This window comes from Eucyclogobius newberryi, unplaced genomic scaffold, assembly GCF_026437365.1.
Source record: "Eucyclogobius newberryi isolate DKJ021-1_F unplaced genomic scaffold, fEucNew1.0.hap1 SCAF_1, whole genome shotgun sequence".
Taxonomy (NCBI): domain Eukaryota; kingdom Metazoa; phylum Chordata; class Actinopteri; order Gobiiformes; family Gobiidae; genus Eucyclogobius; species Eucyclogobius newberryi.
In genome coordinates this window covers 12,919,573-12,934,355 of record NW_027315723.1, presented here as the reverse complement: position 1 = coordinate 12,934,355, position 14,783 = coordinate 12,919,573, and the positions used below count along the sequence as shown (strand labels likewise).

The following is a 14,783-nucleotide window of genomic DNA, read 5'->3' as shown; positions in this document are numbered from 1 at the left end:
TTAACCTTTTATTTCACTTTTCACAGGACTATCTAAAGATGAAGCTGAAGCAGAATATATAAAATTGGTGGAATCGTTAAAGGAAAAATATGGCATTTAAATATCTTTATTATGAAATCTGTCATACATTTTTAATAAAATAAAACAAAGCAAATGTACACAGCTTATTTGTGAATATATGTACAGGTTTTGTGTATATACTTGCTCACCATATATATACTTTTTTTTTAAATGTAAAGTGGATGGATAATATAAAGTTGTTTTTTGCATTTTAATGCAACAGAATTTAATCACAAAGTTGCTTACTTACCAAAGTTTTCTTGCATTTTACATCCACTTTTAGGAGAAAATACTCTATTCTAGAGTATTAATACTCTACTATTTACATATACCAATTCAGATTTCTTAGTTAAAGTTGTGCATTAAGAAGCTGAGTGCATTTTACAAATTGGAATTGCAGAATCTGCACCAATCAGGCATAAGATTAAGAACAACAGATGAACAGATATGGGGTCATAACACTCATATTCATGTTCTCTTGCTCAGTTATATGTATGCAGTGTCTACAGGCTTCGCAAGCTTCCCAGGCACAGGGCAGGGCAGCAGGGACACTTGTGTGAGAGGTGACCCGCTCTGGCTGATGGAGCTGCGGTACTGCCTGGGCTGGCTGGGGAGAAGTCTGGTCATCCTCCACCTCCTCCACCTCCGCTGGATCTCATGTTGAACCTGGGTCAGAGACAGAGCTCGTCTTCATTTGACGCCATCATCTTTGACACCTGCTTTTCTCTAAGGTGCCAAGAATGTTCCACAATATTGCTTTACAATCTTCTCTCAATACCTTTATTCAATTACAGGTGTTTAATTGTTCAAAATTAGCTTGAAAACGTATAGTGCTACCAAGAGTGGGGTCATCTCTCCACAGATCTGACCTGTAGAATGGCCTGGTACTGTCACCTTCTTTTCTCCATGGAGATACAGATAGGTTTAATGCAATAATGTGGAACATTTTAGGCGAAACATTAACATATCCATGGAGACAAGCACACAGCGGACTCTCCTCAATAGAAAAGTTACATAGTGCGACTATGAATTCTCAGTTCAAATTGATCTGGATGCTATGGTAGAAATAGCTGTTAAAATGTTACCTAATGCACCTTTTAAAAGGGGTGAAGTTATTCAGTCACACAAACTGAATTGTTAGCATTTTGCTAATAATGATATGAATATTAGTCATTGAGTTAAGCTTCCTTTTATATGCAACATTTTGAGGGCTTGTTCCCATTCAGAGGACATAATATTTTGTTTTAAATTGTTAATTGCTAACGGCCTTCATAATTTTTCATCATTCTGAAACCCATGGACAGGTGTTCTAATTGTTGTATTCTAATTAAAATAGAAAGCAATAAATACACTAAACAATATATATATTTTCTTAATTTGTTCTGACAGATTATGTTGAATTTAATGTCAGATTGTGTCCCTCCTCTTCAGACCCTCTTCCTATTATTTATTTTTTAGAATATTATTACATTGGGGCAACTTTCTACTTTTTTACCTCTCCATTCAGAAAACAGTAGAGGATGGCCACCACAAAACCCTGTACAAAAAAGTGAGTAAAATAAATAGTTGCTACAGAGTCCAATACTTTCTTGTTGTCCTACATTGGTTTACCTGTGTGGATGACAGGGCCAGCTCTGCAAATGTCCAAATCCTAAACATCAAACTGCTGACAGAGACCGGTAAGAAGGCAAAGACTATGTACTGTAGTCCAAACAGAGCCACAAGGAAGAAGGTGGACTTGATCAGCCTCCTAGAATAATATAGACGAAAAATATATAGACATTGCAACAAGTGTACAAATTCAAGCAAACTCTATTCCTGCTATATTTCCTATTCATGTTTGCAGGTAACAGTTTTCTTTTAGGGTTAGGGTCAAACTTTCTTTTTTCCCCACAATAATGATCTAATTGGCAAGTAATATTTTCACATAAATCTTTAGTGACCTCTAGTGTTATTTAAGCATTTATTTTAATTATTTTATTTATTTATTGAAGAATTGGACCGATACAACACACACGTGCGTTTGTTTATTAGCGCGACGGATCGCATCGCATCTCTCGTCTTCTTCTGCGTCAGCTCGAACTGTCTTTCTCCGTTTTCATTTTGTCCCGTACACTGAGGGAACTATATTATGATAGATCAATGCGCTTGGACACGCGGAAATGGAAAATGGAATTATGGAAATATTATTTCCATAATTTTATTATATATGTTTCACAGCATGGCATTAAACTTATCCGTCTTGTATTTATACAATTACATGTGTATTTATCACTCAAAAATACCTTGAAAAACATGAATTCTTATTGTGAACGGGGTCGCCTCTCCACAGAACTGAACTGTTACTTGACCAAGTAGCATCACCTGCTCTTGTCACAGGTTAAAAAGCGAGTCACAGATTTGAAATTTGTCACAAGACACTATTTTCACTTTTTAGTTAATTATTGTGGTCAAGACTGTGTTCAGTACAAAAAGTGTAAATGATAAAAATGTACATATAACCTGTTAAAAATGTTTATTTCTATTGGCTGGCGGAAATGTGTAATATGCGCCTGCGCAAAGTTTTCAGTGTTCTTTCCTGAAATAAAAAGGAAGAGTAAGGACGTGACCGTCTCTGTCCTTCACTTTTCCCATTCAAAAAGCACCACGTACCTCTCCCAAACTGTCGGAGCAGAGGGCGCAACATTTGGAGGCACCGCTGGGATGTTTGGCCAGAGTTTTATCCACCAGCCGTGAGTGGAAGCTCGACCCGAATAATTATCCTTCTTCGAACCCTAGCATCGGAATCTAGCATCAGCAGCGAGGCACCGCAAACAACGTGGCTTTGTCAACACGTGCAACAGGTCGATTCTCAAGTGCGCACAACCACCACTAGAGGGCACCGCAAGACCACGAAGTTGAATAAGCCCTCGTCGATCTGCTTTGTCCACGTATCTGATCAAAATGGAGTCGGAGCTAGAAACTTTGCAGCTTGAAATTAAAGGTGCGTTATATGAACTGAATGTTGAACAACTGATAAACGTGTGTTTGACACTAATATCTGGACAGAGAAAAGAGCAACTCACAGACAAAAGTCGTGGCCAACTTATTGCACTGATCACAAGCCATGTTGAAAGAGCTGAATTAGCTGAGCTAGAAGACGAGGGAATGTCTGAGTTGCTCAGTATTGAAGACACTATTGAAAATGCAAAAATGCCAGAGTCGGATTTTGCCCGACAAGGTGAAGACAAAGAAAGAGAAGATTTACAAAAAGAGTTAAATGATTTAGGAACCAGGATTCAAGAAAAAGAAGAAGCTATGCAGCAGATTACAAAAAAACTGACCCCACAACCCATGCCAGTGCAAAGACGAGCCCCAACGCTTCAAGATAACCCTATGTGGCGCAAAGACTTTAAGATAGCAGGCCAAATTGGTGAGCCCGGACAAAAAGACAAGCTCACATTCTCTAGTTTGGCCAGGCAAATTGAAAATGGGCTCAATAAAGGCTACCAAGAAGACGAGATAATAGATGCAGTGATCCGTGCCATCACACCAGGTTTGCAGTTGAGGAGCTTCCTAGAAGGTAAAGGCAACCTCACTCTTCCTGCTCTGCGGAGGATCCTCAGGTCTCACTATCTGGAGAAAGGTGCCACTGAACTGTACAAGCAGCTCTCCTCTGAGGTGCAAAGCAGTAAGGAGACTCCACAAAACTTCCTTCTGAGGGCCATGGACCTTTGGCAGAAGATTCTCTTTGCATCCCAAGAAGCAGAGTCAGGTCTGAAATATAATCCGGCTTTGGTCCAGAGTTTATTCATGCATACCATCCTGACTGGCTTGCAAACTGACAGTATCAAGAGTGACATGCAGCCCTACCTTCTCCAGGAAACCACATCTGATGAAGTCTTGTTGGAGAAAGTTAATGTGGCGTGTGCAAATGAAAAGGAACGACAAGACAAAAAGAAACATGCTGTTACCCAAAGAGCGACTTCAGTTAATGTCGTTCAGCCCAACGACACCCAGCCCCAGCAGAGAAAAAGACAGTCCAAAAACAAAGCACTGCCGCTTTGCCCCCGGAGCTCCTGTCAGAGATTAAAAAGATGCGTTCTGAGATGGTGCTTTTAAATGACTTAAAGGCTGAGGTTTGCCAAATCAGAGAGACAGGGCGGGCTGTAGAGTACAGAGGCCAGTGAGACAGGCTAGAGGTAGTGCTTTAAACTAGCACGGGTCACTCCAACGGGACATGGGGTGACCACAGAGACAGACAGATCCCAGTGTTGTTACAGTTGTGCTAATAGTGAAATTCAAAGTTTAAAATGTTGTTCAGTGTGTAAAAGTGCCCTTTACTGTTCCAAAGAGTGCCAAGAGGAGCACTGGTCCATGCACAAAAGTAAATGTAAACCCTACATCTGTGGTAGTGTTAAGGGTAGGATGTCCTCAAAAAGACCAAACAACAAGAAACATTCTGAAGATAGAATACCTTCTGTCAGAGAATTAGTTGGGAGAAACTGTCTCATTAGGTGTTTTTTAGGGAACAAAAAGTTTGAAGCACTTTGGGACTCTGGCTCACAGGTTTGTGCTGTAGATGAAGTTTGGAGCGACACTAACTTACCCGAGGTACCACTAAAAGATGTGAACGAGTTTATTGACCCTAATGTACCCCTACACCTTGTGGCAGCCAATGGCACAGATATGCCATACATGGGCTGGCTAGAGGTCCCATTCAGACTTACTGATAATGACTCTGAGTTACTCATACCAATTTTAGTACTTAAAGGTAACCAGCAGCGATGTCCGATTATTGGGTTTAACGTCATCGAGCACTTGGTCTTAGACAGTTTAAAGTGTGGGACTGACTCAGGGGGGAAAGACAAACTTCTGAGGGCAGTTAAACTGGCTTTTCCACATCTCAGGAAAAAGAAAGCTGATACTTTCATAAAAGCCGTGAGTGTGGGACAAACACCCGAGTACAATGTGAGAACAACAAATGAGAGAATGACTGTACCCAGTCATAGCTCACTTTTTATTGAGTGTAGGGTGCAGGCTAAGACGTTCAGAGAAGACGTTACATTGATTTTTGAACCTGGAGAAAATCCACAATGGCCTGACGGACTAGAGTTTTGTGACACTTTAGTTTCAGTGAAAGCAGGGTCCATTCCCAAGATAGTTGTCAGTGTACAGAACCCAACCAACCATGACATTACTTTATCTGGTAGAACTACTATTGGTACTGTGCAGTCAGTGGGGTCTGTTTATCCGGCCAACATCTTCAAAAAAGATCTACCTACTGTCATTAATGAAGTCCACATTCGTGAAGCCGCAGAATGCCCCCACACCAGCGAGCAATGGGACCCTCCTGTTGACCTGTCTCATTTGAATGAAGGTCAAAGTAAAATTGTTCAGCAAATGTTAAGGGAAGAGTCTCCATTTTCGAAAACTGATGATGACATAGGGCGTGTGACAAATCTGCAGATGGACATTATGTTAAAGGACACAGATCCAGTTTCTAAAACATATCTGTCTGTACCAAAACCACTGTACAGGGAGATGAAGGATTATTTACAGGATTTGATAGCTCAGGGGTGGGTGGAAAAGTCTATTTCCTCTTACTCGTCCCCTGTGGTCTGTAAGAAAAAAGACGGCACACTGCGTTTGTGTATTGATTACAGAGAACTGAACCGCAAAACACCCAGATCGACACCCTATTCCCCGGGTACAGGATGTGATGGACAGCCTGGGAGGGAACACGATCTTTTCATTACTGGACCAGGGTAAGGCGTATCACCAGGGGTTCATGTCCAAAGACAGTAGATATATGACCGCATTTGTGACCCCCTGGGGCCTTTATGAATGGATTCGAATTCCGTTTGGCCTCATGAATGCCCCAGCTGCGTTTCAGCGGTGTATGGAACAATGTCTAGAAGGACTGCGGGACGAGAAATGCATTCCTTATCTGGATGACGTCCTTGTATTCAGCAGGACTTTTGATGACCATGTCGAGGATGTCAGGAAAGTATTGCAACGCCTCAGAGACAATGGGATAAAACTAAAACCAAGAAAGTGTGACCTTTTCAAACCAGAAGTTAGATATCTGGGCAGGATTGTTTCTGCTGAAGGAAGTAAAATGGACCCAGCAGACACAGCTGCTGTGAGAGCACTGAAAAACAAGAAGCCAGGTACTGTAGGTGAGCTAAGAGCAATATTAGGACTGTTAAGCTACTATAGGCAATATATCAAAGGTTTCTCTTGTATTGCTAGTCCTTTGTATGATTTGCTCAAAGCCTCGTCGAACACATAGACTCAGCCAAAAACAAGGAAAAAAGTGACGATGAGAAAAACTAACAGTGTCCCTTCCAGTACACCTATTCATTGGACTAGTGTGCATCAGTCAGTGTTGGAGCAGCTAATTGACTGTTTAGTACAAGCTCCTGTTTTAGGTTTCCCTGACTTTACTCAACCGTTTGTTTTACACACAGACGCTTCTAACCAAGGACTAGGCGCTGTATTGTATCAGAGGCAAAATGGAAAACTCCGTGTGATAGCTTATGGATCAAGAACCCTAACTGCAGCAGAGAAAAACTATAACTTACACTCGGGCAAGCTAGAATTCTTGGCTCTCAAATGGGCAATCACAGACAAGTTTCGTGATTACTTGTACTATGCACCATTCTTCACAGTGTATAGTGATAATAATCCGTTTACTTATGTACTGTCAACCGCTAAATTGAATGCAACAGGAAGCCGATGGGTTGCAGAACTTCCATTTTTCTGTGAAGTATCGCCCAGGCAGAGAGAACATAGATGCGGACAGTTTATTTAGGATGCCTTTAGATATGGAGACCTACATGGAGGCATGTTCAAAAGAAATGTCATATAATGCTGTGATGCTGCACAGGCAGTCGACCATCAGAGTGCCGCCTGGTCTATGGGTATTTCAGCAAAATGTGCTACAGTGTCAATGAGTGTGCCTATAGCTCCACTTACTGTTGGACAGATCAAACAAGATCAAGAGACTGATCCCATTGTTGGACATATCATTAGACTTAAACTAGCAGAAACAAAAGCGTCAGGGTCAGAACTCAAACAGCTTAGTCCACATATTTTGTGTTTCCTGAGAGAGTGGGATAAGCTACAGTTTAATGACAGAGGTGTTTTGTACAGAAAAACAACAAACAGAACACAACTGGTTCTCCCTGAAAAAACACAGGTCAATGGTGTTAAAATAACTTCATGATGAGATGGGCCATCATGGTGTTGAAAGGACTATTTCTTTGGTACGGGACTGGTTTTACTGGCCCTTCATGCAAAAAGACATTGAGGATTATGTTTTGAGGAAATGTGTGTGCCTTAAAACAAAAAGACCCAGTCGTGAAACTAGAGCTCCGCTCACTAATATAGTCACAACGCAGCCTTTTGAACTTGTTTCTGTTGACTTTTTACACTTGGACAAATGTAAGGGTGGTTATGAATACATTCTTGTTATTGTTGACCATTTTACGCGTTTTGCCCAGGCTTATGCCACCACGTCCAAGTCTGGTAAAACCGCTGCAGACAAAATCTTTAATGACTATGCTTTAAAGTTTGGGTTTCCACTGAGGCTTCACCATGATCAGGGTGGTGAATTTGAGAACCATCTTTTTGCCCAATTGAAAGAGTACTGTGGGGTTGCTGGCTCTAGGACAACTCCTTACCATCCCCAGGGTAATGGCCAGGCCGAGAGGTTCAACCGGACTTTGATTCAGATGTTAAAGACGCTTACAGAGAAACAAAAGAGCAATTGGAAGGACTCACTAAACAAACTGATCTATGCCTACAACTGTACTAAAAGTGAGGTGACAGGGTTTTCTCCCTTCTATTTACTTTATGGACGATCACCACGGTTACCAGTGGACATGTTGTTTAGTTTAACCCCAAACCAAGACCAGAGTGACTGTGATCGTCAGAGTTACATGTTCAAGTGGAAACAGGGTATGAAAGATGCTTATGAGGTCACACGAGAAAATACAAACAAAGCTGCTGTTAGGAGCAAGAGACTGTATGACAACAAACTGAGGTATTCTACTCTGTTACCTGGAGATCGAGTTTTAGTTAGGAATTTGACTCCACGCGGGGGTCCAGGCAAATTGAGAAGTCACTGGGAAGACGTTGTGCATACAGTGGTTCGTCAAGTAAACAAGGACATTCCTGTTTATGAACTGAAACCTGAGAGAGGAAAGGGCAGGTCCAGAACATTACATCGTAATCTCCTTTTGCCATGTGACCACTTGCCGTTAGAGACATCATTACAATCAAAAAGGAAGACAACTGCAAGACATTCCGAGACAACACCAGAAAGGATCCAGTCAGAAGAGGATGATGATGAGGAAGATGAGTATTATCTAGTGCCACACTATCCAAATACTCAAGAGGGGACCACAGAATCGTCTCATGACAATAACCAGCCTGCAGATGCACTGCCAGAGCACGAGCCGGAAGCTGAAGAAGAATATCATCTGCCTGAAGTTGTCTTGGTGGAAGATCCACCTGAGGAGGAACCTCAACTACTACCTTCTCCTACCCACAGTGATACTGAGGAAGAGATTCAGCGACCAAGAAGTGAACACAGGAAACCAAAGATATTCACCTATGATAGACTTGGTACACCAACTTGTCACAACATTATGACATTTCCTTTTTGTGCAGAGCAGAATATGCCATGGTTGTACGGTGTACATCCTTATTGTTTTCAAGAGTTTTATGGACAATGTTAATACATTGATTGGGTTAATTACCTAGAGTTTGGGTTGATGTGTCTACATTTTACTCATATTGATTTTGGGTTTATTCTTCATTATTGAATTGAGACTGTAATTGGTTATTCTTCAGGTACAGGCTGTGATTCGCCACAAGTACTGTGTTTTTGTTTTCTTTATATACCAGGTATATAAACAATGGCACCTTATGTGAGATGGACACTTTAAAAGACTTGATTTTCTGATCAAACAAAATATTGGAATTGGGAGTATGCACTTGATTGAAATTCTGATATTGGTTATGATTGTGGTATGTGCCCATTCATTTTTTGTTCAGATGCTTATATTGGGGCAACATCTATTTTGAGGGGGAGTATGTGACAGGTTAAAAAGCGAGTCACAGATTTGAAATTTGTCACAAGACACTATTTTCACCTTTTAGTTAATTATTGTGGTCAAGACTGTGTTCAGTACAAAAAGTGTAAATGATAAAAATGTACATATAACCTGTTAAAAATGTTTATTTCTATTGGCTGGCGGAAATGTGTAATATGCGCCTGCGCAAAGTTTTCAGTGTTCTTTCCTGAAATAAAAAGGAAGAGTAAGGACGTGACCGTCTCTGTCCTTCACTTTTCCCATTCAAAAAGCAACCACGTACCTCTCCCAAACTGTCGGAGCAGAGGGCGCAACACTCTTCTCCATGAAGTTACTTAATTTTAATGCCGTATTGTGGAATATTACAGACAAAACAATAACATCTTCATCAAGACAACTAGGTGGTGCAATCAGAACACATTTACTGTTACAGTTACTATAGCTTCATCAGAAAAGTGACATAGTTCACCTCAAAGTAAATCAGAAATACCGGTAGTACTATTTAAAGTAGTAGTACAAAAATAAACTTGTTTCCAGCTTTTCTTTTTTCAGTTTTATGTTTATAGTTTCCTTATTTTAGGCTTGTGCAAACGCGGCTATCAGCGTATATAAACAATGACTTACTTGTACTGTTTAAACTCATTGCAATGGGCATCTGGCATTCTGAGTTTGCTCACAATGATCCGCAAAATCCCCAGGAAAAATATTACGTTCATCTATAACAAAATTAGCATGATACATATTTTTTAGCATGTAATTGTCAATTAAAATACAATCAAAAAGAAGGCAAATATTTACGATTATGGTCAGGAGCACTGGGACTCTCAGGATCCACCAAATCCACTCGTGTCGTCTGGTTTCCCAACACCTTTGGAATTAAATCATATCCATTATTAAAAGTTACACTATGTATTCAAATAAAACTGTCTTGGATTATATTTACCCTTCGTCTTCATAAAAATATTTAGCAATTCCCCAGCATATAATGGTAATGAGGGGAACTCCTGCAAAAAAGATTAATTTATTGACATTTCCTACAAATGAATAAACGTGTTTGAATGCACAATATATCACATCAGATTCAACTGCAAATGATTTTTCATACAGAGCTCAGAATCTTTAGTCCTGATCTGCGTCTGTCGGCCATGGTTCACTTGGTCTTAAGTATGACTAGTACAGTGATTCCCAAAGTAGGGTCTAGGGCCCCCTGGGGACCTCAGGGGCACTACAGAGGGGCCCCAGACTTTGTCAACACAACACAAATAAAAGAAAATTGAGTTTGAAATTGCTGTTACAGTTGGCAGAGACCCCTTTACACTACTGTAAAGCCCACTGCCATTATTATTTGTATTTTAATGTAAAATCGTTGATAGTCTTTGATAATGGGGCCGCAGCATCAGAGTTTGGCAATGGCTGAACTATATGTGAATTTGCATTAGTGCTATAATTTAAAAACAAAAATATGAAAAATCTGCCATTTAATATGTAAAAAAATGTTAACAAATTTAGCATTCTTTGTTATATTGAGCAGCCTTACGTATGTTTATTGCATATCTATATGTATTACCCCAGCTGAGTATGATGTACCAGACCAGGTGCTTCTTGAGGGAGAAGAAGGAGCGAGTGACCAGAGTGAAGAGGTAGTGACCCTCAAACAGGAGCCAGCTGTAGTTGGCCAGAATCGAGTAGTTTGAAAACATCAGCACCACTTTACATGCCACCTGAAACAAGCCAAGGAATGAGCTCATTATTCAAATGTAACTGTTGTGTACACTTGTCTTAGAGAAGTAATGAATGAACATAGCTCTTTAGTGACCTCAAGTGCCTAACAGCTGTATTTTTATTTTATTTTCCCAGATTTTCTTTTTTTTATCAGAGGTGGAATTTGTCTATTAAAGAAATGGCTGGTGTAGCATAAATATTATTTTAAGGATTTTTTATTAAAATCAAAGTTTGCATTCCAAAAACTACTACTACTACTACTACTACTACTACTACTACTACTACTACTACTACTACTACTACTACTACTACTACTACAACTAGATTGACTAAAGCGGCTATATTCTAGCGTAGCCATGTTATTTGTTATCGATTGAACGTATATTTTCCACTAAGCGTAACACCTGTTTAGACATCATTAATATTACAATGCAGCCTAATAAGTGTACCATTTTTCCTCTAAATGATACTCAAATTAATTGTATGTGTGTACATTATCCCTTTTGTTACATGATCTATGTACTTTCAATCACTTTTATCTTATGCCATTTTACCTTAAAATGTCCATAAATGTTGTGTGTAGGTTAAAACAGTTTAGATAAGCCCAAAGGTGTAATATACTCAGATATGTGTGGTACCGGGTAGTAGTCGCAGTGGTAGAACTCTTCATTAGTGAAGAGCATTGAGTCTCTGATGAAGATGAAGATGGCCCTTAGAATGAAGGACAGGAAGAGCTGAATGTGAATGTAGTTCCTCGTACAGTGGAGTTTTCTGCAAAATAAAATACATGACTAAACACACAGTACATGTTTGGATAATACTGTACATTTTATCAAGTAAAAAAAAACAGTCAAATGTCTCTTTTTGCATTGTGGAATTATGTTGTCTTATTTAAAATGGAATAATATTTTTTTATAAAGTTGTAAATAGATAAGCATATATGGTGGTTTTATTGCTCAACACTTACAGCCTATTTTGTCTCTTTCAAATATACAAAGAGCGCGACCAAAGTTGCTCTGAATTGAAAATAGAAATATAATATATAGGTTTTAAACTGTTGATAGCTGAGAAATCCCACCTGAACAGACAGAATATAGTGATGGCGATGGTGAGGGAGATGAGTGAGAGCGCATATCCAACTGTGTACATGGTCTTCACATAAGAGAAGTACAAATGGGATTCTGACGCCTGCTAAAAGACAAGGACATTATTTCAGAAAAGTAAAGTGCCATTAGTCTGTGTAATCTCTCATTCACCAAGGAATCCACCGCTGAAAAAAATTCAAAAGTAGTCATCTGGACAATAATTTTTCAAATCCAGACATTTCAAAAGCTTGTTCGAAGACAATGAGGTGAAGAGTTTAAGCAGGTAGAAGAGATGATTTAAAAGGAGTGAAGGAGACCATTTTTGAACCATCTTTGAATAGAAATGGTGATTAAAAGTTTAATTTGCCGGATGTTTTCAGCAGTGCGCTCTCAAGGCTGAAGTCGAGTTTCTCAGACCAGCTCCTTAAATTACTTTCTGATGGAAGTCAAAATGTCCAGATTTGATCCAATTATTTGGGTATAATCGGTGGGAACCTAATCATTTGATAGGCCATTTCTTGTTATATTGGCCCAAACACACACATCAAAGTAGAATAATAACATGAAGTACTTTGACCCGGTCCATGACATGACAATGCAATTCTGTTATGTAATTGTCTCTATTTCTGTCTGAATTTCCAGGAACAAATATGCTGGATACATGGGAATTCAAATTATTTTTGTAACGGCAAAAATCACAAACAGCAGTTGCCTCGAAGGGTGACACTGAAAAACAGATTAAGCAATGTTCACAGGAAATAGCAACTAGCAAATGTCCCAGCATCCCCTGTCCCATACACCCTCCTTCTCGGCAAAACTCTTTGAGAAAATTTAGAAACGTCAAGGAGGAATTAGTGTTGTCTGAAATTTAGTACTAAAATGTCAAACTTAATTTCGATACTAAGGAATAGACTGGAATTTTCAACACAAAATAACAATTCTTTCTTTTTTAAAGCACATGGTATTATGCTAGTTCTGATAAAGCTCAATCGAATCATAAAACTGTTCAAGAAAGGTCAAATTTAGTCCCGTGAATGTGATTTTTATTTTTTTCCCCGAGCATTGATACTTCAAATGAGTATCTAGTTCCGATAGTTATTATGAGTGCCATGATTGAAATGATCTCAACGTGAAGTGATATTAGATGCTTACACTAACCTCTCCCAAAAAGGGCAGTGTCTTGTTAAAATTGTACCCACAAGCTTCTTCGTGTGGGACAAGCAGGTCTGTCCAGCCTTGAGCGGTGCAGTTACGATGCACTTTGCCTGCCACAAATAGCAATAAACACATCAAAATACATACAGTAACATGATTTGAAACATTGATATATTTGTGAGTATAACACTAATCACAAGATCATTTTGATTATTCTGTAGACAACATATTTTCCACATACACTGCAGTTGTATGGATGTGAGATGTCTTTCAGACATCAGAAATATTGCACATAACTTTACTAGTATGTGGTACATTATGCCGAATATACCTTTTGTCTTTGTTGTACTGCTTGTCCTGTCTTTACATTTTATTTTATGGACCAAGAAAGTGTCCAAAATAAAGATAATGATGATGAAGATAAACTTTAGTGTGTTTCCTGGAATCACTGTGTATTCAGGCATTAATGTTTAGATAAGTGAATTTGGAGAGGAAGAGGCTTTCACTGTCTGCTCTCAAAACAAATTAGTCTAATCCGATTCTAGACATTCATTAACCAATGCACTGTCGCGTGAATAATGACAGCCTGTGTATCTTACCATCTGAATGGAAGAAGTCTGGACATGGTTGAGAAACAGTTTGTCCAGGAGGAGCAGGAGGCCAACAGTTGAGATGGTCCCACAATGCAGAACAGTCTAAAGGGATGAAATTAAACAATGCATATTATAAATGCTTCTATATATGTTTATTCACAATCAACACCACGACATTAGCCTAGTTGGTTATAGTCAGAATTAGAAATAGGTAAATGTAGTTCTGCAGATCAACCACTGGATGTCATCATAACATTGAAAAACACATCGAGCGAGACAAAAATTCACTGAAACCTACACACACGCGCACATATAATATATATATTATATATATATTATATATATATTATATATATATATATATTATATATATATATATATATATATATATATATATATATATATATATAAGACTAATTGAGGTAAATTAGATGTAAATGTAAACAGATCGTACTTGTTGCAAATTCTGGTTTGAGTAAGTAACACTTTTCTTCCTCCTTAATGAGATTGACATGGGGCTGGCAAACTGTTGAACCAATTGCCTGAAGAAAAGAAAAGCAAAAACAGAAATATGATTTAGATTTCAGCAAATCTATTTATGAACGAAAAAAAACTCACCTGCGGTATTAGCAACACTCCAATAAGTCCAACTCTTGTCATTGTGATGTTTTTTAATAATTTATTGATAGATTCTAAATAGTAAGTAGATAGATAGTAAATCCAGAGCTCATGGGTAATTCCAATGTAACGCTAGCATTTTAAAAAATAATTTAAAAAAAATCTTCAAACTTTCTTCCCGTCTGAAGTGGATCCTGGAGGACCATATGAACCGTGATGTGATCAGGCTTCACAGCTGAGCACTGAGTGGAAAAGCTAGAGAAAATACATATGTTTCTGGATTTCACAGTAAACCATTGTGTTTGCAGTTTTAAAAAAAATGATCATTATATAACGTACAGGTATTGATATTCATGTTTGATTTATACAAATTTATTGTCATCAAAACAGCCGAAAACATAGTTTAGTTACTAAATCGTAAACTTTAAAAAATCTGATCTTTTGTTTTGAAGTTAAACATCCGGTTC

At 38.7% G+C, this 14,783-nt stretch overlaps 1 protein-coding gene across 2 annotated transcripts; it reads right to left on the bottom strand.

Moving 5' to 3' along the window:
- Positions 1-539: 539 nt before the first annotated feature.
- On the bottom strand, positions 540-14,374 carry sctr (secretin receptor). Of its 2 annotated transcripts, none has more exons than XM_072464399.1 (13): positions 14,317-14,374; positions 14,153-14,240; positions 13,705-13,800; positions 13,109-13,215; positions 11,944-12,056; positions 11,504-11,636; positions 10,711-10,864; positions 10,087-10,147; positions 9,942-10,011; positions 9,768-9,859; positions 1,672-1,810; positions 1,556-1,597; positions 540-726 (listed from the first exon to the last, which is right to left on the bottom strand). In XM_072464399.1, the coding sequence occupies exons 1-13, from the start codon at positions 14,356-14,358 to the stop codon at positions 547-549; spliced, it is 1,317 nt and encodes a 438-aa protein (XP_072320500.1). In that variant the 5' UTR covers positions 14,359-14,374; the 3' UTR covers positions 540-546. The 2 variants fall into 2 exon arrangements, with proteins under 2 accessions (XP_072320500.1, XP_072320510.1); XM_072464409.1 differs by having other exon boundaries at positions 11,944-12,053.
- Between the last annotated feature and the right edge of the window lie 409 nt (positions 14,375-14,783).

What these genes read in the sequence shown, in the direction of transcription:
- sctr (XM_072464399.1), bottom strand. Translation starts at nt 14,358, where the DNA reads ATGACAAGAGTTGGACTTATTGGAGTGTTGCTAATACCGCAG. An exon ending in CAGTGCTCCTGACCATAATC is followed by an intron (nt 9,860 to 9,941) that starts GTAAATATTTGC and finishes ATTTTGTTATAG; the next exon opens with ATGAACGTAATATTTTTCCT. An exon ending in TGGCCCTGTCATCCACACAG is followed by an intron (nt 1,598 to 1,671) that starts GTAAACCAATGT and finishes TTTTTTGTACAG; the next exon opens with GGTTTTGTGGTGGCCATCCT.